Genomic DNA, 26,278 nt, shown 5'->3' on the forward strand with positions numbered 1-26,278 from the left:
TCAGCAGGGAGCCTGCTTCTCCCTCTGCCTCTGCCTGCCATTCTGTCTGCCTGTGCTTGCTCTCTCCCCCTCTCTCTCTCTGATAAATAAATAAAAAAAAAATAAAAAAAAAATACTTATAACCTAAACTTATTTTTTGTATGTTTGCTTTTTCCTCAAGTCTTCATAGTTTTGAAATTCAGTTACACTTGTTTGTGGAGGGGCTACTTAAGCATCTTTGCTAGTGAGAAATGGTAGAATCCTAGTTTTCTTGTTTTATTTCATTTTGTGGCATTATATATTGTTGCTTTCAGATTTTTCTCCTGCCTTATGAGATTTTGTACACATAGATCCATGTATACATATTTTCCATATATTTGACAGATAAAAATCCATATATAGAAATAAGGCTTATAAGAATAGAAGGTATTGATTTTTCTTAAGGAATATATGATCTTAATATATTTTCCTTTTCATGAATATTAAATGATAATCTTTAAGACTGCATAAAAGATACCACAGCATATTTAGTATTTGTATTGAGGCATGTGTTAGTCTCTTTAGGTGTTTATGTCCATAAATAGTTAGTCTGGACTGCGTCATTGTCAAGTAACATCTAGGACTAGAATTCCCAGCTGGGTACCTTAATTTCGCTGCCTTATTCTTTTAGAAGTGTTACTATGAACTATAGGTAGGCAACAAAAGGAAAGAAGGGGAGTGGGACAAAGGAAAAAATAAAAGACAAACAGATGTCAGGGAAATAAAAATTATAAAAAATTTCTTAAGTTTTGTTTGTTTTGGATACTTTTTTAATTTAGCACATGGAAATACTTTGCACGTTTGAGAATTACTGACTTCCTATATGCTATTTTTGAGAAACAGCAAATCATTCATGTAATATAAACACAATTATTATTTTGCTGGAATTTTTCATTTCTGGGCTTTATTTTTTCAAAAAATAAGTAACAGTGACTTCTTTCAAATCATGTTATGACAATATATTTGGAGGATCATAAATATAAATTTAAATTGAATGGTGCTAATGCAAGTAAATGGTAGACATTCATTCCGAACTGTCTGGGTCCAGCCTGATTGAGTTATAATTCTGCTCTACAAATGAAAGTTATTAGTGGGAATGGACTTTTTAGGGTACATCTTAAGTTAGTATAGTGAATTTTGAAATGCCTTTGGTTTTAGATTTCTATATTTGTAATCATATTAAAAGATCTTGTGATTGAAGAATATTTTATATCATTTAATATACTTGCATGTAAATATGCAGCATAAATGTTACTAGTTCTAACTTCCCCTTTTTTAGCTGATATGTTCTCTCAGCCCAAAAGGAAACTAAGAGTCAGAGTGAGAGTATAAGCTTTCAGATTCTAAGTTCAATTCTTTTTGTTTTCATGGTGTCTCTTGAGTTAGAATGAAAAGTAGGAGAGATGGAAAAAGGCAGAAATGAAAATAGTAAGAGAATTTGTTATAAGAAGTAATATTGGATCTGAATCAACCATATAATCAGTGGTAGGCACTCTTACATTGCCCTTGTGTATGCTTAGGTTCTTGAATGAGGATTATTGATAATGATAGGGCTCTGTGAAATAGTCTTTTTATTTCTGTATTACTGATTTTAGTTTTAGAAGTTAAAGCCATAAATGTAATTACGTATTTCTGGGGCAGGGCCTCTTATCTTTGAAATGGTAAAAGAATGTTGCATACTTTTCTATTGCTGTCACCAGTTCTAGCAAAGTTCCATTATGTTTTATCAAAGACTATCAGACTTTCCCCTGTTTTCTTTATAGTGGCAACTTAAATCTTCTAGTAGGAGCATTTGAGTTGAGAAACTAATGGGGAGTAATTGCAGGCTCCTTTCACTCTGTTCAATGTTACAGAATGTGCCTTTTATTTCTCTGTTGTTTTTTTTTTTTTAACCTTTTTACAGAAGATAGGTAGGATAGCAATGTGATTAGGAATAGATAAGGATTTTAATGTTAGTGGGTTAAAATTCTGGCTGTGTGAGTTAATGCTTATAGGACATAAGTAAATAACTTCATTCATCTGGAATAATATAAACCTTATTCACTGGAATGTACCTTGCAATGTGGCAGGATTTTTATTTTATTTTTTTATTTTTTAAGTCTTTATTTGATAGAGAGAAGGAGCATGGGGAAGGGCAGAGGGAGAAGGGAGTAGGAGATTCCCAGCTGAGCAGGGAGCTAGACGTGGGGCTCCATCTCTGGATCCTGGGACCATGACCTGAGCCAAAGGCAGACCCTTAACTGAGCCACCCAGGAATCCCTCAGATATACTATCAATTATAAAGACAAACTCTTTTCCGGATGTAACATATTTGTTTTTTCCTATATCTATAAATATGAATAGCACAGTAGTTTAATTATTTTTTTAAAAGAAACTGACAGGGGCGCCTGGGTGGCTCAGTGGTTTAGGCCTCTGCCTTCGGCTCAGGTCATGATCTCAGGTTCCTGGGATCGAGCCCCACATCGGGCTCTCTGCTCAGCGGGGAGCCTGCTTCCCCCCCCCCCCCTGCTGCCTCTCTGACTACTTGTGATCTCTCTGTCTCTGTCAAGTAAATAAATAAAATCTTAAAAAAAAAAATAAAAGAAACTGACAATAACAAAGTAAAAGGGGAAGAGTGATTAAGTGATTAATTCCAAATATAAGATAAGCCTTAGAACTGGATATAGAATTGCCCAAAATTTTAAGTGGTCTGAAGACAAAGGGAGAATCATCTATTCTAAGTTACAAATACTAAAAAGTATTAATAACTCTTTAAAATCATTGAAGGATGACATAAGGAAAATTTCATTTTGCAGATAGTGGGAACCCTAAAAGTAACTCCATTCTTTATCAGGTTCACATTTTATAATAATTTCTATTGAGCAGATATTGTCTGCTTAATATATACATTAAAAAACCTTCGATCTTGCCATCAGTTGGAATTATTGGTGTCAGAAATCAAGAATTCAGAGTCAATCAAAGCCTTAAATCAACTCATAGTTAAGAAACAATCAGGTGCTTCCTTTACTAAAATAGCTTTAGATTAAGAAGCTTCCTAAATGTGACTTTGTATTTTGTATTACTATGGTGATAATATGTCAATGCATTTTTCTCAGTCAGAACATACTTTTCTTCAGTAAGAATCATATATCTAGAAAGTGTTATGAGACAAAGAAACTAAAGAGAAGTTCTGATATGGTTTGTGTATATTAACAGTATAAATAATATTGTATAATAATAGAGTTTTATCTGTGTTCTCTACATTTCATCTCCATTTAGTTAGGTATGTATGTTTATGCATTTGTTTGGGTACAGAGGCATATTTAAAGACTGTTTTGGTGCTTTGGCCTATCTTGGTAAACATGAGGTGTTTAGCTAGAGACAGGGATATTGAAGGAGGGGTTAAAAATTCCAGTGGCTGCTAAGACTGGAGGTGGTCTTTAACATCCTGTCTACTTCTGAGATTGTCTGAATTTCATTTATAGACACTTAGATTTTAGTCAGGGCTTCTACCTTTCCAATCTTTATCATGGTACTTCAGTTGAGTCTTTGTGAAAAATGTTAATGCTTTTTGAGAGTCTTTTTTTATATAGGGAAATATGAAGATGAAAAAAATGGCCTAGATAATTTGTTGACACTTGCTAAGAATCCAAACACATTAAGCAAGATACAAAATGATCAGTGAATATTTCTTAGTGCATGACTTTAAAAGGTAACTGCTGGTTTGTATTTTGTCTGGAGAAAAAAGTTTTACAAATGTTCTTTTTGAAAGCAATAATAATCTAATAAAAACCAGATGTCCACTAAGCAAAATCATGCAATGCAATTTCTTTCTTCCTAACACCTTAGAGATATCAGGAAGTTTTGATTGCAGTGAGATGCAGGTTGGTGACTTAAGATCACGGAAACACATTAGGAGTCAAGTCAGCAAGTTTGAGTGGAGTGTTTCCAATTAGGAGCATAGTATTACAGTGTTGTGGGCACATATAATGCCTGGGAAAGGCACTGGGTGCTGGGTAGGAATGCAAAAGGCAAAATGGGAGAAGGTAAAATTTTGGAAATTGGGAATTTTTGCCTGAGGTCAGGGTTGCTCCCAGGAAAGATGAAGTAAACTTCTTTGTTTTCTCTCCTGTATTACTCCTAAGGCTCAAGACTAAATTTAAGAAAATTAATTTGCTTTATGTATTGTTGGCCTAGGATTGTACCATCATTTACAACTTTGTTTCTGTAGAAAGATGCTTTGAGTGAGTTCTAACTTATAAGCAGACTTTTGATGGGTGGTAACCCATTCACATGTTGATTGCCTGTGGTGATTTTATCTGGTGATGGTGACCAAGAAGAGATGGTCTGTGAAGATGGTGTAATATATTCCTTATCTTCATGAAGGTGATGATACAGTAGTAGTAGTAATAATATCGGTAGCATTTTTGTAGACACTTGACTCTCTATGTCCTTTAAATATATTTTATTTGATCCTTGTAAAATAATTTTTTACAAGTGAAACTGAGACTTGCTAAAGATAGTTGCTTAAGGTAGAGCTGCGCTTTGACTCTTTTTAGGCTCCAAAGCCTGTGTATTTTGCATGGTTTTTTATAAGGTGACACACAAAACGGGGAATTTAAAAGAATAGGATATTATAGGCAGGTAATGTATATGTTTGCATTCTTGATGGAAAGATGGGAAAGCTGTTGTAGTGTGAAGAACCACAATAAATAGAGACTGGAATTGTTCTTAAAGCTGCTTTAAGTTATTTGGAGGTTAATCTGGGTTAACCTTCTTGATGTTGCCACTTAGGGTTCTCTGGATGTTGTTTTTAATTATAGTTATGACTTAATCAAGAGTAGTTTTGGATATTTTGGAAATCATGAAGTATATACATTTCAAAATGAGTTAGAGAGCTTAGGCATTTTAAAAATACCACCAGTGTTGACATAGTATTGGAACATAGTGTAAAATCAGGTCTTGAGACTTTTTTACATATTTGATTCATACTCTGTAGTTATTCTCATCGATTTTAATATTGCCTCATGTGGTATAGATTAATATAATGAATGAAACTGGTTATTAATTTTCTTGCATGCTAATTATGTCTAAAGATGTAATGCCTGCAAAAACACTTAGCATTTAATATAATTCAGTTTTTTCTGAAAGATCATATATTCTGAGAAAAAAATGTTTTGTTTCAGCAATGAATGAAAAAAATGTCCAAATTCATAAACTTGTACTTGTATGCTCTAGACAGAGGAAGAAAATATTAGGGATATAAACTGTTTAAAATCTCCTTTCTTTGAAGTGAAACAACATGGGGCGCCTGGGTGGCTCAGTGGGTTAAAGCCCCTGCCTTCAGCTTGAGTTATGGTCCCAGGGTCCTGGGATTGAGCCCCGCATTAGGCTCTCTGCTCAGCGGGGAGCCTGCTTCCTCCTATCTGCCTACCTCTCTGCCTGCTTGTGATCTCTGTCTGTCAAATAAATAAATAAAATCTTAAAAAAAAAAGAATTGAAACAACATGAATATGTTGCTTAAAATGTTAAACTTTAATGAAAGAAATTTCTTATTTAACTCTTCAGTTATTTTGTTCTTTATGAAATATATTTGGTGCCATCTCTGAACATGTTTGTTTCTCTCAACTGTTGAACCCCTAATTCCTACAAATGTATCAGATTTTTTCACCGTTAAAAAATCAGTTCAATAGTCAATTTTTAAAAATAATTCTTCTTTAAAGACTTTATTTATTTGGTATATAGAGAGAGATTACAAGTAGGTAAGAAAGGTAGGCAGAGAGAGAAGGGGAAGCAGGCTCCCTGCTGAGCAGAGAGCCCCATGCGGGGCTCGATCCCAAGACCCTGAGATCATGACCTGAGCCAAAGGCAGAGGTTTAACCCACTGAGCCACCCAGGCACCCCCAAAATAATTTTTTAATTATAATTTTTTTATTCCAGTAAAATACACATAACATAAAACTTACCATTTTAACCATTTTTAAATGTACAGCTCAGTGGAATTAAATACATTAATATTGTGCAACAATCACTACCATCAATGTCCATAACTCTTCCTCTTGTAAAAATTTATGCCTGTTAAACAGTACTCCCACCCCCTCCATAGCTCTACAGACATTTTTTTCAATTGTATGTATAGTTACTAATAATGAAAAATTGAAAAGAATTTAGAACAGGGAAATAGTCACCTGAATCAACATATCTTAGTTTTATTTAATGAGCAATTAGCTGATAAGCTAGTTTGTACCTGACTTCCAGGATAGAATATTTTTGAGATTATATTAGTTTCTTTGTTTTCAGTAAGCCAAATCTTGATAATATATCAATTAGCAAATTCTGAAGAATTGATGTAAATGGTGTGGTAATTCCTGTTATAAGAGATACTTCTTAGAACTCCTGAACTCCTCTTTCCCCCAGGGTATCAAATCTGCTGTTGAATCGAGGAAGTTGCCTCGATACCAAGACTGGCAGCAGTCTTGTGTATCTGAGCTAAGTTCAGAATTGTCTAGAATGGGAAGTGTTTCTAAAACACTATGGGAAGGCTAATTAAAATAGAACTTTGGAAAAAAGAAAATAGAAAACAGTGTAGAAGTAAAGGTCAGTGTTTTCTGTCAAATGTTTTTGAAAGATTTATGTAAGAGTACTCTATTTTCAACCTGTTAAAATATGGATCCTTGAAGACGTATTTATTAATTGCATTGACCTTGCTAAAGACAGCAAGGCAGGTAATTATTTAGGTCGGAGTATTAGAAGTATTATTATTTTTGAATAAATATTAAGAAACTAAACTTAACATCTTGGTACATATGCTCTGTGTGTTGTTAGCTTTTTCCTAATGTAAAATGAATCTCAATATGCCATATGATTGGTGACAAATAAGAAAGTCTTTGTGCAATTAAGAGAAGATCTGTTTACTTAAGAGCTCTCAAAGGTTGTAAAAGATTATACTTGGCTATATGTGAAGGATAAATGTTGTGCAATAATGCCCCTTAGTTCCCCTTTTATAATAAATCTCAGCTGTGTGTTCAGCACAAGGGCTCAGTGCCAAAAAGAACAGGTTCAGCTTGTCTGAGAGGATTTGCACCACAGTAAAGTGCACAACTGCTTTTGTAAAGGTCATTGTAGAGGTCACAGGCATGTATAGTTGAATGAAAGCAACTTTAAAAACATGGTAGAACAGATAGTGTTATTTAAGATTTGAGAATCAATGTTAACTTAAACCATTAAAAGGATAGAAAAATCAAAAAGAACCCTCACATATTCACTTTCTGTTTCTGTTTTCAAAGGGATTTAAAACAATTTGTCAACTTGGGCCAGCATATTTTAAAATAACTTCATAATTGCTTTTTTCCCAAAGATTGATTTATTTTAGAGTGACAGCTGGGGGGCAGGACAGAGAGGGAGAGAAGCAGACTCTCCGCTGAATGCAGAGCCTGCTGTGTGAGACTTTTGATCCCATGGTACTGAGATCATGACCTAAGTTGAAACCAGGAGTTGGATGCTCAACTGACTGAGCCACCCAGGCGCCCCCATAATCACTTTCATAATAACTGTCCAGACTTGGAAACATTGACTAATGTTTGTTAAATTCTGAGGAGTGTTCTGAACAGAGTTCGTATAATAAAGGTAGGACATGACCATGGTAAAATGAGGTGTGTGTGTGTGTCTGTGTGTGTGTTGGGGCGTGGGCCCAAAGGAGCATGGATGAATTCTAATGAAAATGCAGATGTGATCTAAAGGAGAATGTCTCCAGGGGTCATATTTCTTCTGAGGTTATTATTGAGTTAAAATTAACAACAAAGAAAATGCTGTCTTATATTTCTATGAATCTTTTCCTCTTGATATGTCACCAATTCTATATACATTTGTGGTAAGTGGAAATAACTCAGAAATAGCAGGTGGAGAGACTATAAGACCATGATTCCAGGCAATGCAAGTTTTGAGTTTAGTGTAATGAATACCAGAAAATGATAGAACTAAGTAATTGAGTAGCTACAAAGCTTACCTAGAGTTGTGTTTTACATGGAGTTGTATCTGGTCATAGAGTGACTGTTTCTTTTTCTTTTTTCTTTTTAATGGTGATGAAAATGGCAGGCAGCCATTGTTTTCAGTATAGAGATTAATTAGTAATCTGTTAGAATATGCTTCAGCAAATGCAGCTGATTGGCAGTAGCACCTGTCTCAGCAACTGGTAGAATGTTAGTGCTTTCATCAAGCATGTAATTTCCAGAAGGGCTTCAAAGCTGTGTTCATTAAAGTCTCCCATACTAATTACTTTCTTTGTCCTCTGGGGCACTGTTTTACTAAATGTGTACCTCTCTATTTTTATTTATTCATGTTGGTATTTATGTACATATGAAGATTATAAAATAATTTTTTTAATTTTTAAAAATAAATTATGTGGTAGTCTGTCTACTATTGTATTTGTGGAACCACCATTTATGCTTACTGAACACACAATGCTCCCACCTGAAAAATTTACCAGTATTGTGATTTCTGTGCATTGCTTTTGTAATTCATATCATAAATATAAAATATATCTGTAAATTTTGAAAAATGATCTGTTAAAGTATAGTAAAATGTGATTTAAAGGATGGGATATTATAATCAACTGTAGGTAGTTTATTTCTGCATTGTTAGGAAGTCTTTTTTCTAGTTGAAATAGTCTTTCTGGGCCATATTTCAAATTATATTCAATTTACATGGATTTATAGATAAGGCACCAGTGTATTATTGTTTGAGGAAGGTAGTATTTTTGCTTGTTATGAAAAGAAGCCTGAACTACTAAGAGAGTATTTAAAAGAGATGAAGAAAAAAATAAGGATGAAGCACATATCTTGGTATAGGTGAAATTTGCATCATTCTCAGTGTATTATGGAAGAATTGAATGTGAATATTTTCTGAAGGTAAAATTATATGTTTTAATGAATGAGGATAATTTTCATTTAAAAACTAATGATATACTAATATATTTTTTAAAGATTTTATTTATTTGAGACAGACTTTTTTATGTTTCATAAATATAAAGATAAGTTATGAAATACTTAACATAGAATCAGTTCTGGTGGTGTATCCTTTCTGTCATACCTTCACAGTGCCTATCATCCACTAAATGTTTGGATAAATAGCTGAATTTTCATATTCCAGACCTGTAACAGCAAAGTGCTTGGTGGATTTTGGCAGTATAGGCTTTAAAATCTGGGTAGGTTACTTGGCCTTGGGAAACATTAATTTCTTTTCCTGTAAAATAGGCAAAATAATAATTATTTGAAATGTATGTGTAGTGCCTAGTACAGTGCACAGCATATAGTAGATGTTTGGTAAACATTTTTGTGTCCTTTGCATGGAACCCCACTATTAATAATCATATTCTGTATATGCATGACTTTAGTAAAAGACAGTTTAGGCAAAACTGCAAGTGAAAAGGGAATCAGAGAATCCTAAACATTCTATTCTATTATGTATTTAGAATGTAGAGTTTGGGGTGCCTGGCTGGCTCAGTTTGTGGAACATGTGACCCACGTTGGGTGTGATGATTGCATAAAAAAATAAGATCTTAGGGAAAAAAGGATGTAGCTCTAATTGCATGGTGGTTTTTGTGAAGGTGGTGGCAGTGCTGATGAGGGTGGTGTGGTTGTGTGTGGTTGAAGAGAGCAGTTTGGGATGGTTACAGTATTCATACCATTTGTTTCCTTTTAGGACAGAAGAAGGATAAACTCAGTTCCAGCTTGGCTTATGTCTTTTTTTTTTTTTTTTAAAGATTTTATTTATTTGACAGACAGAGATCACAAGTAGGCAGAGAGGCAGGCAGATGGAGAGTGAGAGAAGGAAGCAGGCTCCCTGCTGAGCAGAGAGCCCGATGTGGGACTCGATCCCAGGACCCTGAGATCATGACCTGAGCCGAAGGCAGCAGCTTAACCCACTGAGCCACCCAGGCGCCCTTGGCTTAGGTTTTTACTTATTTTCTATAATGGAAATGACATGGGAACTGCTCGTTTTGTAGTTAAATTATCTCAACTAGAATTAAGTTTGTTATATAGTTTTGGGGGATGATATCTTTGGAGTAGGGGATTGGAGTAAGTGGGATACTGTGGGTCATTACAAAACACTTGTTCATTCATAATGCAAACATTCCTAATATGTACCAAGCAGTGTACTAGGCACAAGAAGTTTAGTTCTGAATAAAGTGAGATTTCTTTAATTATTCAAGCTTTCTGCTACCTTTTCACTAAAAAATATTTCTCCTCCAGAAGACTAATAATCTTCCTTTATGGTATTTTTTGTTTTGCTAATATAATTGTAGTATTTGTAGGGAACTATATAAAGCAATTTTCTTACTTTATTACATTCAGAAATGTAGACTTATGTATAAATTGCCATTATGATTGATAACTAAAATTTCACCTAAAGTGGCAAGATAAGAATTCTTTCTGGGAACTGTTTTTGTAATTACTAAAAGCAAATTAACTAAAATGCTGTATGTCTGAAAAGTTTTAAAAATTTCCAGCAAATTCTGTTTTTCTTAAAATTAATGTGGACTCTTTTTTAAGGAGGCAAGTTTTGTCTCACCGAATAGTCTTCTTGATGTTTTTCTTTTCTGATCTTTTTATAGAAACAGATACGATTTGCTGGACACTCTGTCCTCTTGGCAACAAATGGTAGTTCAGTAGCAAGACAAGCATCAGAGAAAGAATGTAAAAATAATGCTTTCAACACTACCTCATTTATCAGTACTTAAGGAAAAATAAAACCTAGAACCGCAAAAATAAAAGAAAATAAAATATCTTCCCGGGACCCTATTTTTTCTTTAAGCTACTGCTGTATCTTTTCATTTTATCTTATAATTTAATAAAAATAATAATCACGTTTGCTCAGTGTTTCTACTTCCTCAATTCTCATTCTTTCTTCTATCATTTATATTCTTGCTCCTACTTTCACTACTGTACTGAAGCTGCCGTTAGAATTGAATTCCCTTCACTAGAAATGATCTTTCTTCCCTTCCATTTCAGCCCCATTCAGCCTTCATAGTCCATCTCAAATGTCATTTTTTCCCTAAGGATTCAGTTGAATGAACATTTAAATACCTGTCATAAGTAACCAAGTCGTATCATACATACATTTAACTTATTTGAATTCAACTAAAGTTGAAAACACAAAACTAGGGAGAAAAGTATGGTTGGCAAAAAGAAGCCAACTGCTTTATCTGCTTTTGCACAGAACACACGGTCATCTATTCCAGTGCTGGAGGAAAAAGTAGTTTATTTATATAAAGCAATTACAGTATGTATAGAGCAATGTATAGTTTACTTTATGGGCTATTTAAGGGATTTTTTTGAGAGGTTATTTTGACCACTTTTTGCCTTTTTGCCTTCCTCTGACCTTAGAACCTTTAAGATGTGACTTCACTGTTGCAGCTTTGTTGAATTTAAGTCAGTCACATTACTTAGAGTCCTTCTATATAACATTTGGAGTTCTCTGATTTTTTAGGTGTAGAGCTATCTGAGGCAGAGATAACTAGCTTGTTAGTTTCTTTCCTGTCTTTGCATTTTTCAGGAGATAAATTTGTATAAATGCAATTTTAGTCAAAACAGGTAGAAGCATGGGGGGCAAATGCTATTCCTTTGTATTTCATGTTCATCTCTGTAGTTTGAGACCCTTGGCTTTCTGAAAACTAATGGCATATGTTCACAAACATATTGTTGAATTTAGTTTCTATATGAGCCATAGTAGTTCTACACCAACACAAAGGAATTTATAGAAATGCTTTTTAAAAAATATGTAGAGCTTGGTTATGATGATATTTGAGATATTTTATTAATATTAATCTTTTTAAAAGATATTGTTTCCTAATTTCCCCCCATTTTAAGTATCTACATATGCTAAATTTTAAAGTTTTTTCTCAAGGAATAATTTATGTTTGTGTAACAGTAAGAAACAAAATATAATAACAATACACACAAATATACTTGTATAACAATAATAATTTTAAAGCAATTATCATTAAAGGATGTTTTTCTCTGTGATTTTGAACACTAAATGTTGTATGTTGTAGTGAGGGAATTACAAATGACTTTAGTTAACAAAGCCTTAAAGTAATTCTACTATAGTAACTAGATTGTGATGAGGTTTCCAGGGCCAATGTGATAGAAATTGTTTTTGGAGACTTGGCTTAGGCAAGCAAGGGTATAACTCTTTTAGGACCATTTGCTTTCTAATGATGAACAAGAAGCTCAAGCCCAGCTAGATATAGAAATTCTTCTTTAATGTTTTAAAGCATAGATTACATATTTGAATGGGACTGATCATCACTAAAGAACTAGGAAAATATGGTGCTATTCCTAATGTATTCAGGATGAGGCATTTTTCATACTCTGAAAAAACCTGCCTTTTTTTGAGAAGGAAAATTCTGGAGAAAAATTGGTCCTGTAACTATTAGGCACCGTATTTTAAAAGATAGGGAATACTCATAAAGGCTGATTTGTGAGAATCAGCATTAGAAAGCTGAAAAGAGCAAACCGTATAATTTTTATTTTTATATTTTTTAATTTTTAGAAAAAGGTATATTCTCTTCTTTACAAAACATGCATTCAGAAAGAGAATGTAGTCTCATGATTCTAGTAGAGACTTGAGAATCTGGGGATTCATGCTTTTTTTCTCACTGGCTGTTTCTCTGGTCATATTTAGAATAAAATTATTCTACATTAAATTTGGGGAAAATTATTTTTATTTTTATGACATATTATGAGGTAGTGGCTTTTTTCTACTTAGTGGTCATGAAGTCATAGCAGGTTAGATCTGGAAGAACATCTAGACCAACCCCAAGTTCACTTCCTACATCCCCATTTTAGATTATGAAAATGAAACTGAGAATTTTATCACCTCGTTCATTTTATTTTATTTTTTAAAAATAAGATTTTATTTTTAAGTAATCTCTATATCTATATATCCTGTGTGGGGCTCAGACTTACAGCCCTGAGACCAGGAATCACATGCTCCACCAACTAAACCAGCCAGGCGTCCCTCCCTCAGTTCATTTTAGTTTAGAGGCAGTGCCAACATAAATATAGAGTTACCTCTTACCGTGCAGGGTCTTATCCCTCATTGACCTTAATACTGTTTACTATAACTTTTTGAAAGAAATTAGAGAAAGCCATTTGTATGGGGGGAAAAATGAATTGTACTTACCATAAAATTCTGCACGACCAGGAAGTTATTACTATGCAGCTGTTGCAGCGATGACAAGCTGATATCACCCTAGAATGACCAGAACAGCATAGTATAAAAATTGTTCTGCTTGCTACCCAAAAAATTTAAGAACAACTGAATTACCAAGAAAATATTACTTAGAGTGAGCAGATAGAAGGCAGTGCCAGGTATATAATTCACTATGCTGTTGCAAAATTGTGTGAGAATCCATACACACACCACACAATTAAAAAAATCTATCTATATCCATATACAGATGTGTACATATATATGCACAAATGAAAAACACATGTATGTATGTGCACATACATATTTAAATTATTAGGACACTAACCAACATAGAAATAGTATTTCAGAAAAAACAGTTGATCTTCTAAAATGCACCCAAAGATACTTTCTTTGGAAATAATAACCAGGATTGTAGTGGTTTAATGCTTCAAGAACACTGAAATATTCAGGTTTTTAATTCCCTTTGGCAGTATGACACACCCTGTAGGATTTGATAAATTTAAGATGTGAAAGGATTTAGTTTATGAAGACAACTACCACTATCACTGTTTTCTTTCTTCTTCTTTTTTTTTTTTGGTTTTTTGTTTTTGTTTTGCATTTAGATAATTCAGAGACTTAAAAGTAGAAAGCACAATCTCATCAGAAAGTTATTGGAATATAAGCTCCCTGAGTGCAGGGCTTGTATCTGTTTTGATCACTGCTGGAGTTTTTACTTTTGGACATAGAGTTAGTATTCAGTATTTGTTATGTGAATGGGTGATGATAGCCACGGGATACCACAGTATCATCTGAAAATTTTTTAAAATGAATTCTTAAGTGGCTAAAGACACCTTTCCAGCCTAGGGATAAAAAGCATTCACGGGCTTTCTGTAGTGGGTAAGTGAAAGAAAACAATATTAAAGTGTGGAGAAGGTGAAGTTGTATTCCTTATGTGCCTTTATAGTACATGTGATTAACAAAATTTCAATTGTTTATGCTTAGTAAGAGCATTCTTAAATTTATAGAATATGGAAACCTGACTCTTAACAGTTTTCCTAGTGTTCATATTGGTATACCTTTTGGCCATTCATATGCCCTTTTATATTATTCAGGGTTTGAACAAAGCATCAAGTAGTTCTTTCTTGCCAGGCACTGTGCTGTACACATTGCAGCGAACATAGGGCTTTATAGTCTAATGGGAGAGATAGATGTTAAACAGATAACTCTATACAGTTTAACAAGCTTATAGGGCTTATTAGCAAATATACTAAAAATGAGACTAGCCTGGCAAGTAAGTCATTTAAGCAAGACAGAAAAATGAAGAGTCCTTAAAATTGTGTTGAAGGATTTTCAGAATCATTCAGTCTATCACCCTTAATTACTAATACTTTATAAATTACAGCCTCTTCTATGGTACTTAGCAAAAAATTATATACTGATTTTATGAAAGGATGTTTTCATTTTTAGTATTTTTCAAGTTTCTATTTATTTTTTTTTATAGATTTTATTTATTTATTTGACAGACAGAGATCACAAGTAGGCAGAGAGGCAGGTAGAGAGAGAGAGAGAGAGAGGAGGAAGCAGGCTCCCCGCTGAGCAGAGAGCCCAATGTAGGGCTCAATCCCAGAACCCTGGGATCATAACCTGAGTGGAAGGTAGAGGCCTTAACCCACTGAGCCACCCAGGCACCCCTCAAGTTTCTATTTTAATTTCAATTAACATCCAGTATTATATTACTTTTAGGTGTACAATATAGTGATTCAACAATTCCATGTATCACCTCGTGCTCATCACAACAAGTTCATTCCTTCATTTTTAGTATTTTTATTATTGCTTATTTCAACAGCCTTATACTAATGATTACGATCATTAATATTGCTATTGCTATTGCTTTATTTTTATTAGAAAATAATATATTTTCTTTAGTAATGTTATTGTAAATGGTTGCTACATTCCAAAAGTGTGTGTGTATCTCTTTTACTTTCCTCAGTAATCACATCCTCAGTAAAACTTTTTTTTGTTTGTCTTTTTGATTATAATCAATCTAGTGGGTGAAGTGGTATTTTGTTGTGGTTGTAATTTGCATTTTTCTCAAATGTTGAGCATCTTTTCATGTACTTATTTGCCATTTGTGTATCATCTTTGGTGAAATGTCCATTAATTCAGCTGTGCTAGATCACTAGTGCATCATGTAGTTTGATTTCCTTAATCTGATAATTTGGATAATATAATACTTACTGTCTTGGTGGAAATAGCACATTCAGTTACTAATTTGCATCCAGATTTGAGATACTCTTTTGCCTCCAGTCACTTAAAACTGCCAACACTGGGGCACCTGGGTGGCTCAGTTGGTTGGGCATCTGCCTTCAGCTCGGGTCATGATCCCAGGGTCCTGGGATTGAGCCCCACGTTGGGCTTCCTGCTCAGTGGCGAGTCTGCTTCTCCCTTTCCTTCTGCTTCTCCCTCTGCATATGTGCGCATGCTCTCTCTTTCCCAAATAAATAAATCTTACTCAAAAACAAAAACAACCCCCTAACACTTTCCTCATAGGACTTGCATGACATTTTGTCTATTGCTGACTTAATTTTAATTTTAATTATGTCAATGATTGCCCGTAAGTTCTTTCCCAGCTTTAGATTTGAGAAATTCGGCATCTCTCTCCACACCAAGTTTTTTTGGGGAAAGATTGATTGACTGTTACAAAGCTAAGTTGTGCATCATTTGTGAACTTTGTTTTTATCATTCTCATGGTAAACAGAATTACCACTGAGTGATGTTTACTGTTCTCTAAATGCCATAATTAAAAAAAAAATCCTTTTTGAGCCTGCGTTGTTTTGACCAAATCTAAGTTATTAGAATTTGTATAAAAATTTATCTTGATCTAGGGTTTACTTACTAAGATCAAACTTTTAAATTGAGCAACCATCACTATATTATCTAAAAATAAGATATTAAAAATTATATGGTAGAACCCATACTGACAGGAATTAGGAGATTTGACTCTTACTACATGACTTTTGGAAAATTTATATTTTAAATGGTTCTTTTTTCATAAAATAAGGAAGTTAGGGGAGAAGAACACACTTTAGAATCTAACAGAACTGGCTTCTAATTCTCAACCTGCCATTAATACAGAGTGACCTTGCCAAGTCACATATATAAACCCCTGTTCCTTATCTGTAAGGTAGGAGTAATAGTATTTATCTCATAAAACTGTTATGAATACTAATGAAATAATGCATAAAAAGTCCTTAGACCAGTTCTGGGCACTGAGTAGATAATGTTAACTGTTATTATATTAGGTGATCTTTTATGTGCCCACAAACTTGCAGAAAAGATTTTGCATTATATGATTTCATAACTTTAGTAACTTGGGCTTTATTGTTGGTATTTAGTGAATGATCACTTTTAGTATGTTTCCACTGTAATGGCTTAAGAGAGTCTATCTTTTTGAATATTATTTTCTTTGGAAAGTGTTCTAGCTCTTGAAAATACCCATTGCGTATCATCTTTTCTGGGCCTTGCATGATTTATAAAATGCAAATGGAGTAATTCAGTAGGACTCTAAATTTTCTTCCTTTAATTTTTGTAATTTTTCTTTTTCACCCCCCCGCCTAACAATGTGGATTTTTTTATCATAATATTCTGGGATTTTTATGTCATATGGCAGGAGAATTTAGTACTTCGCAGCTTATGAAGAAGATACTTTGAAACAGGAATGTCAAAATGTCACTCAAAATAACTGGCTTAGGCAGTCCTTTTCTTAACCTGTGTAACCCCCTGTGCTCAGTTTCATTGTTCACAGATTGGATTTCTGTGAGATAGTGTAAGATTTAGTTTGACAGTCTGATGTTTATTTAGAAAAGCTGTGAAACATATGGAGGTTAAGGGTTAAAATAATGTTAACAGACTTTTCTAGGTATTTCACTTCTTTTTTTCATGTGTATTACTCTCGCCAGGTAAATGAGTAAATAGAATATCTAAAACCCATTTTTTAAAAATTGTGATAAAATATGTATAACATAAATTTTACCATTTTAACTCTTTTTAAGGATATGTGTTTTGTTTTTTTTTTTTAAGATTTATTTGAGAGAGAATGAGCAAGAAGGGAAGACTGAGTGAGAATCTCAAGCAGACTCCATGCTTAGCTGGAGCCCACCAACATGGGGCTCTATCTCAGGACCATGAGATTATAACCTGAGCTGAAACCAATAGTCAAATGATTGACTGACTCCACCATCTAGGGCCCCCAAGTATATGGTTCTTGATATCAAATACATTGGATATTGGATATTGTAGCATATCCATCTCCAGACTTTCTCAGACTTCTCCAACTACAACTCTATACTTATTAAATACTAACACCCCATCCCCTTCTTGCCTCACCCTAGTTTCTGGCAACCACTATTCTACTTTCTGTTTCTATGAGTTTGACTACTCTAGTAACCTCAGGTAATTGGAATCATATAATGTTTGTCTTTTTGTAAGTGGCCTTTTTCACTTAGCGTATTTTTAAGATTCACCTATGTTTTAACATGTGTCAAAATTTCTTCCTTTTTAAGGCTAAATAATATTCCATTGTGTGTATATGCCACATTTGGTCTATTCATTCATCCATCCATGGATACCTGGATTGCTCCTGTGGTTACTGTGAATTATGATGCTGTGAACATGGGTGTGCAATATTTGTTCTATTCTTGCTTTTACTACTTTTGTGTATGTACCCAAGAATGGAATTTTTGGCTCGAATGGTAATTCTGTAGTTAATATTTTGAGGAATCATGATCCTGTTTTCTATAGTGGCTGTGCCATTTTACATTCCCATCAGCAATGCACATTGGTTCCAATTTTTATACATCCTTGCCAAAACTTGTTATTTTCTGTGATTTTTTTTTTTTTTAAATAAATTTTATTTATTTATTTGACAGACAGAGATCACAAGTAAGCAGAGAGGCAGGCAGAGAGAGAGGAGTAAGCAGGCCCCCCCTGCTGAGCAGAGAGCCCGATGCGGGGCTCCATCCCAGGACCCTGGGATCATGACCTGAGCTGAAGGCAGAGGCTTTAACCCACTGAGCCACCAAGGCACCCCTATTTTTTGTGGTTTTATGTGTTTGTTTGTTTTGAATAATAGCCATCCTAAATAGTCATGGGTGTTAAGTGGCATATCATTGTGGTTTTGATTTGCATTTTCTTAATGACCAGTGTCATTAAGCATCTTTTCATGTGCTTAATGGCAGTTTGTATATCTTTGGGGGAAATGTCTGTTCAAGTCCTTTGTCAATGTTTGATGAAGGACTTTTGAGGTCACCTCGTCAGGGAAGCTATTAATACATGATAGTGAACTAGCTAGGGTGATGCTAAATGGGATTAAAACTTGTTGAAGAGAAAAACCGCAAGTCAGATGCAAACACTGTCATGTTCCTCACTGAGTCAGTTGCACTTTAACACTTTTAAGTCATGGTTTTTATTTGTTAATTTATGTAAATAAAAGAGAAAAATGTACTGTATTAGTAATTTAGGGGAAAAGGAAACTAAGGGAGGTAACAACAGAAATCAACTAGAAAATGGTAGAACAAATAACTAGAGGAGCTAGTTTTTGTTAAAAAGTTAGGAAATAAAGAACTTGATGAACACTATACAAAGATAAAGAACATAACTAGACTTAGAATCTGAAAACATGAACAATATAAAAAATAGGGATTTTTGAAAAATAGAATCCATGCTCAGCAAAAAAAAAAAATCTACGCTCACATGTATGATAAACCTCAGTTTAATGATGTTATATGGCTAAATGGCATTTTATTTTGTATCTGTGTAATCAAATACAGTGCTTTTCTTTTGGTTATTCAGTAATTATTTGTTTTCAGAAAAATCCTAGATGTTTTATTCAATTTAGTTTATAGCACAAAATCCCCTGTGTGTGTATGTAAGTAGATATCATATACACATTTTTGGTAAGTAACCTTGATTTCATTGTGAAGACTTAAGAGAGTGGATGTTTATGTAGCAAAATTTTGTGGAGGATAATTTCATTAGTGTTTTCCCCTAATTAGGGCTTTCAAGAAAACACTGATTTTACCAAAATTCTCAGAGCTGTGTAATAAAGTAGGAAATGTGAGGAGAGACTGAGCTTTTATATTTGCTGAATTCTACCATTTATGTTGAATAGCTATATTCTTTAAGTCTGAATTTGAATTTAATGATGGATTTGGCTTGCTGCTTTTATTTTTATTTATTTATTTTCAAGATTTATTTTTTTATTTGAGAGAGTGAGTGAGTGAGAGAGAGAGAGAACACACAAGCCTGAAGAGAGGCAGTAGGAGAGGGAGAAGCATACTTCCCACTGAGCAGGGAGCCCGATGTGGGGCTCCATTCCTGAGATCATGACCTGAGCTGAAGGCAGCTACTTAACCAACTGAGCCACCCAAGTCCCCCAGTTTTCTTTCAAATTATATGTAAATTACTATATAAAACTAGTTTAGGTTTATAAAAGTATGAAATGTGGATTTCAGTAATATAATGAATTGTACCCATGAGTTGGCAGACTTCATGGATAATATTTTTAAATTTTATTTCCTTTTAAAATTACTCTACACCCTGTATGGGGCTCAAACTCAGGACCCTGAGATCAACACTTGTATGCTCCACTGGCTGAGCCAGCAAGACCTCCCCATGGATATTTTTATTTTTTATTTTAAAATTTTTTTTAAGAATTATTTATTTATTTTAGAGTAGGGGAAGGTCAGAGGGAGAGGGAGAGAGTTCTAAGCAGACTCCATGCTGAGCAGGGAGCTGACTCAGGGCTCAGTTCTAGGATCCTGAGATCACAATGTGAGTGGAAACCAAGAGTCCAATGCTTAACTGACTGTGCCACCTAGGTGTCCCAGGATAATATTTTTAAAGTGAGGAAGGAGTTTTGTCTGAAAAGATGTAGTAATATGGAAGTATTATTAACAGGTATCACTTTCCTTCATTTTTCTAACAGGGTCAGCATATTTCATTAGCACCTATTCAAAAGCTTGAAGAAGCTCTATATGAATACCAACCACTGCAGATAGAGACATGTGGACCGCAAGTTCCTGAGCTTGAGATGTTAGGAAGACTTGGGTAAGTGTCTAGGGACTTCTTTTTGATGGACTAATGTTTGGCTTATCTGTTAATATTTAAGTTTATTTAAGTTTAAGTTACACTTTTAAAAAAATTCTTAGATTTTGAAGTTTAGAACTTTACTCTTTTGTGAAAAATGAATGCCTAACAGTAAGTGTACACATTTTTTGTATGTTTCATTAGGTCTTTTAAGATTAAGATTGGTTTGTATTTTCTTTTTTAATGATGTTGTTGGCAGCTATATCGAAGTAACTGTTCATTTGCAGCTTACTCTGTAATTTTTTAAAAATAGGAGCTTAATTTAGTCATTAGTAAGCCAGTAAATATATAAGAGTTGACTTTGCCATGAAAAAGAGTAGATGTATGCATTGTCTGCTATTTACAGTATAACTATATTTATGAGAAAGGAGCCACAAAATATTTTAGTCAAAGGTATAATGTATGGCTGGCCCAGTGGCTCAAAAGCCATATTATATGCATCTGTTTTGGAAATGAACCTGGGATGGTGACAGTTTTGAGCGATGGAGATGATCACAGTCTGTCTCAGGGAAGCAGGTGGTGTCTATAGTATACTTGAAAAGTGTAAACCAGACTTCATTGGGGAACAATTCATGTCTGAGTCTGGTATCTCAAGTTAAAGTTTTGAATGAAAAGATGATCTAGAAACCTTTGCTTCTTAGCAAAGTAAAATAATGTAAAGAATATAATGTGAACAGAAATAATGGGTACAGTGAAACAAGTGATTAAAAAGTAATTTAATCAGCAAAAGTTTTAGCAGCAAAAACAAGATAAATAATAAAACAAAAAAAAAACCCCAAGACCAAAACAACAAAAAAACCCTGTATGCGTCTTCAATACCAAAATTTTGAACGTGACTCTTAGTATTATACATATGCAACTGGAGCCTCCAAGTTCATGACTATTAAAATGATAGATAATTCGCTAATCTGCTATTTAGTAGATCTTATTATTTCTTTAGTTCTATATTTTCTTAAGGTCCTACATCTTCCAAACATGAAGCTAAGGAGATGTGAAACAAAACCTTAAAACCCGTTTGAGTCTGAGATAACAGATTTACTAAATAATTTGTGTTAAGTGCTAAAATTGAAGCTCGAGATAGACAATATAGGGTTTCATGATGTAAAAAGTTAATAGTGTTAAAGACGTTGGTTTCTTCTCTCTTATTGGGTTAACAAGAGCCAGATCTTTAAAATAAGTTTTCTTAAAATCTTTACTTTTATTTTAGTGAAGACAAAGTATTTAAAACAGTATTCCTTTGTTACAGGGTTTTTTCATTTTCTAATAGTTTTGTCATCAAAATTACATTTGAAAGATTATGGAAATGGGCATAATAACAATGCACAAGTAAAATGTGTGACAACAGTTAGTGCCATAATAAACAGTTAATGCCCATAACAGTTAATGCCCATAATAAATGGGCATAATAACAATGCACAAGTAAAATGTGTGACAACAGTTAGTGCCAAGGATAGAAGAGGAAATAACTTGTTGTAATGTTCTTACAGTGTACCGGAAGTGGCATAGTTGTATCTGGAAATAGATTGTAGTAAGTTAAAAATGTTTAATGTTAACTCTCTAGCAACTGCAAAAAATGGGGGGGGGGGGGGAAGAGGGATGGTTAATTAGTTTGTAGCAGAGAAAAATTATGAAATCATAAAAAATATTAATGAAAAGGAGAACAGGAAGAGAGGGTGACAAAAATAAAGAAATGAAGCAATTAAGAAATAACATGGTAGTAGATTTAGTCTTAACTCTGTAATTACCTTGCATAGAAATGTTCTAAATCAGCACTAACCAATACAACTTTCTGAAATGATAGAAATAGTTTAGGTTTATGCTGTCATGTATAGTAGCCCTCAGTTTCATGTTTCTGCTGAGCACTTGAATATGTCTAGTGCAGTTGAAGAACTGAATTTTATATTTTATTCAGTTTAGTTTAAATAACCATGTATGATGAGTGGCTCCCATATTAGATAGCACAGATCTGAATATTCTAAGTAATAAGCAGAGATTGCCAGATTATACCAAAAATAAGATTTATTTTATGTTTTCTATAAGGAACTGGCATTATATTTAAAAATATAGTTTCTCTGAACTTTCCAAGTTTCTCTGTACTTGGATCTATAATTTGTTGTTTTTATTTTGTAAATATCTCAACCATTATTTCTTCACAGATTTTTTTTTTCATCAAAGGAATTCTTTTTGATCTTGCTATTTTTATATCTAGCATTTCCATATCATTCCTTTTTATAATTTTCATCTCTTTTCTGAAATTCCCTGTTTATACATGTTCTCTATCTTTCCCCCCCTAAGTCTTTTAACTTTAAAGTGCCGCTTTGATATCCAACATTTCTTGGTCTGGTTCTGTTGATTAGTTTATGTCATGATGATAGATTTATTTTTCCTGCTTTCTTGTATTTATTATAATTATTGTTTGAGTATTGGATATTCTGTGTGACAGAACAGCAGAAACTGAGATTTATACCCTGAAATATTTATGTCCTTTTTTTCTGTCAGGGCATTAGGATAGAGAATTGAGTATTAAGTAGATAGTTTGATTTTAGTTTGGGTTTTGTTGTTCAGTTGTTGCTCATAGGCTTCAACTTCTTCCAGATAGTCTCTTGCCACTTTGAGTCTAGTATGAGGGTTGGAGTGCTGGAGGGATTTTTCAGTCTTGCTCCAGTCTGTTTTCAGCAACAGGCTCTGACCACCTAAGCCACATAAGGGTTCTCTCTTGGTGCTCCTCCCCAGCCACAAACTGCTTTTTCCTCTTGGAGTAAGTTTTGTGATGGGAACGAGGGGATTTCTTAGTTCTCCTGTTCCAGCTTTTAGCCTTAGGAGGTCTTGGGTACCAGAGCCTCAGGGTAGGGCTTTCTTGGTGTATCTGTCTCTTTCCTAGAGGTGAACAACTTTTGTTTCTTATTTTGGAGAGCAGGCAGGTTTGCTTTTCCTCTCCCGGCCCCACAACTGAACTCTCTTATGTTGGTAGGCATGGGAAGTGTTGGCTGTAAGACAGTTTTTTGTACCCCTCGCTCCCTGCCCACTTTGCATCATTGTGTTAGCACAGGTAAGAATTGGTTTCTTCCCTTTCCTCAGTAGCTGTAAGGCTTTTGTCTGTGTCAGTATAGAGTTGAGGAGGGCGACAGAAGGTTTTCTACTTTTCCCCCAGTGGCAGCCAACCTTTGCCTTTCCCAGCAGTTGAGTCCTGGCTGTTTGTTTGTTTTTAAGTTCATTTTCTCTTGTATTGAGTGTTCTGTTATTGCCAAATTTTATTGGGTCTTTTCAATGGACTATCCCCCTTATCTTCCTCTTTTAATCTGCTACGGTGGTGCTGTTGCTATATATATGTGTGTGTATTTAACTAACTCTTAGAAATTTGTATGAAATAGATGTAGCTTGCTTTTTTCCCAATAATTTTGAGTAAATTGTTAAATTTAATAAACATTGGCAACTCTTCTGATTGTTTGGATCCCTTTTTGGTTTCCTTTTGCCTTTGCCATTATGATTTAGATTTTAAAATGTAGGGTAAGTGTCCATTAGATAAGATATAACCATAGCATTTGTACTTTTCCCAAATTTTTTGTACATGAAATCTTATTTGAACCTAAATAAAGGAGGCTGGATCGTGTGTGTGTGTGTGTTGGTGGGTGGGGGACTTTCATTAACCATTGAGTATTTAGAATACAGTTAGTTCCAGCATTTTTTTTCTTTTTTTAAGATTTTATTTATTTATTTGAGAGAGAGAACACATGTGCATATGCACTGGGATTGGAAGGGGGCTCCTGGCAGAGGGAGAGGGAGAGGCAGACTCCCCACCAAGTGGCAGGACTCCATCCCAGGACGTGGAGATCAGGACCTGAGCCAAAGACACACTTAACTGAGTGAGCCATGTAGGTGCCCCCAGAATTTCTCGAAGTAGACTTTTGCTTTTCTCAGCAGAGACTATACATATATTCTGTCCCACAATAGTTACAAGGCAGATTGTTGTGATTTCAAATAAGCATGTATGTTTAAGTTAATAAACCTTGATGGTAATCGTTTCTTTTAGCCATTGGTGGCTAAGTAGTGTAGGAATTTCTAGATCATCAACATTGATATCAGAATTGCTAAAGAAACAGTGACTTTTTCCTGATTTAGAACTATTTATCTATCGGGAAAGAATTCATCCCACATCTCTTTAGCCTTCTACCTTGAGAAAGAAATTGTATTCAATACAGACAGCTTTAGTGTTTGGAGCTTGGATCAGCTCAGGCAGTCTTTTTGGTAATGTTCTGACCTCATACTGAAACACCTGCTAAAATAAATTCTAAATTGATTTCTTATACTATTAGTTCATTTTCTCTTCTGGAAATATTATTTGAAGCTATGTGCTATCTTATTTTTTCTTATTAAACTTTATAAATCTAAGGATATATCTTTACCTAATACAACTTTCAGAAACATTTAGAGAGAAACTGAAGAATTTGTTCTGTGAAGTGACTTTTAAAAAAATGATTTATATCCTCAAAGGTGCTGCTTTTAGGGTAGAAGGAATATAAGTTTAAATTGACTAAAGTAATAATAATTATACATCTGTCCTAAAAGTTGTCCATGTCTTGCATTTAAATAAGCCCCATTTATCCCTTTATGGCGAGATCTCCCCCTTTCCCCAGTCCTCTAGTTTCTCTTCCTCTCTCTTTTCCTATTACAACAAAATTTTCCATTTTATATTATGTTATCCTACAGAGGGAACAAGATCAATTTTTCTAGAGGCAAACAGAATTAATTACTTATTTTTATTTTCTTTTATCTGCTTTGAAATCTGTGTGACTTGGTGAAGTTAAGAAGGCTACACTTTGCACTTTCACTTTAGCTAGTGCAGAAGTACAGGTGCAAGCACTTTCAGAATAATTTTAATTATATATTTTGGGGAGCAAGTGATTTAAGATCTTGGGTAGCATCGTGTCTCCAAAGAACTACATTTTTTTCCACAATATATAACTTTGAGAAAGGGTGAAATCAAAAGTACATTGTCATGAAATTTTTGGAGTTTTTTTCTTTTACTAAGATCTTCTTTACAGTTAGTTAAACTTGAGAAGCAAGTTTAAATGAAAATTTTCATTCAAGAGGGTATCATGAAGGTATAAGTGTAGTTCACATTGGACTGGTAGTACTCTTCTGGTTTACTTAAGGCAATATGTAAACAAGTTTATTAATTCTCTGCCAGTGGGAGAATGCTTTGGGAAAACTTAACTGCTAATTGAAATTCCCTAGACAATGGCTTTCGTGGTTAGTCTAGTATTCTCATTGATTGGCACTCTGAGACTGTCTTTTTAATAATCAACTGGATTTCTAGTTAATATTTTACTACCCTCCATCCAAAGATGAGTTATTTCCTTAACTGATATAAATTATGAGTGCTTACCAATTTTGTTCATCAGTTTCACATTATTTAATCAGATACCTCTACTGTTTTAGGAAGATGGAAGTGATTTATTCAATATGAGCTTTTCACTTGTGAGCTTATTATAAAAATGAGGAAAAACTTGTTTTATAAGATGAAATAGGATCTTTATGATCTCTTCTATTAATACAACTGATACAAGTGTGTGCTATCAGTTATGATAGCTTTATTTTTAAATAAATCTTAAATCTTTTCAAAGATTTTTAAAAAATTTTATTTTATTAAAAGATTTTATTTATTTGAGAGGGACAGAGGGAGAGGGAGAGAGAGAATCCCAAGAAGACTTCATGCTGAGTGTGGAGCCCCATGTGTGGCTCGATCTCACTAATCATGAGATCATGACCTGAGCTGAAATCAAGAGCTAGATGTTTAACTGAGCCACCCAGGAGCACCTTAAGATTTTTATTTTTTTATTATTTTTAAAGATTTTATTTATTTATTTGACAGAGAGAGAGAGAGATCATAAGTAGGCAGAGAGGCAGGCAGAGAGAGGGGGAAGCAGACTCTGCTGAGCGG

The 26,278-nt window shown here is 34.1% G+C and overlaps 1 protein-coding gene across 2 annotated transcripts in view; it reads left to right on the top strand.

Annotated features, from left to right (window-relative positions):
• The window catches only part of MNAT1 (MNAT1 component of CDK activating kinase), a 212,062-nt gene that overhangs the window by 116,755 nt on the left and 69,029 nt on the right, over positions 1 to 26,278 (top strand). For both annotated transcript variants that reach the window (XM_059373330.1, XM_059373329.1), the window contains exon 7: positions 20,177 to 20,298. In XM_059373330.1, coding sequence (XP_059229313.1) covers positions 20,177 to 20,298 — 122 coding nt within the window. The remainder of the gene's footprint in view (positions 1 to 20,176; positions 20,299 to 26,278) is intronic.

The sequence above is a fragment of the Mustela nigripes genome, chromosome 13 (genome assembly GCF_022355385.1).
Source record: "Mustela nigripes isolate SB6536 chromosome 13, MUSNIG.SB6536, whole genome shotgun sequence".
In the NCBI taxonomy this organism is placed as follows: Eukaryota; Metazoa; Chordata; class Mammalia; order Carnivora; family Mustelidae; genus Mustela; species Mustela nigripes.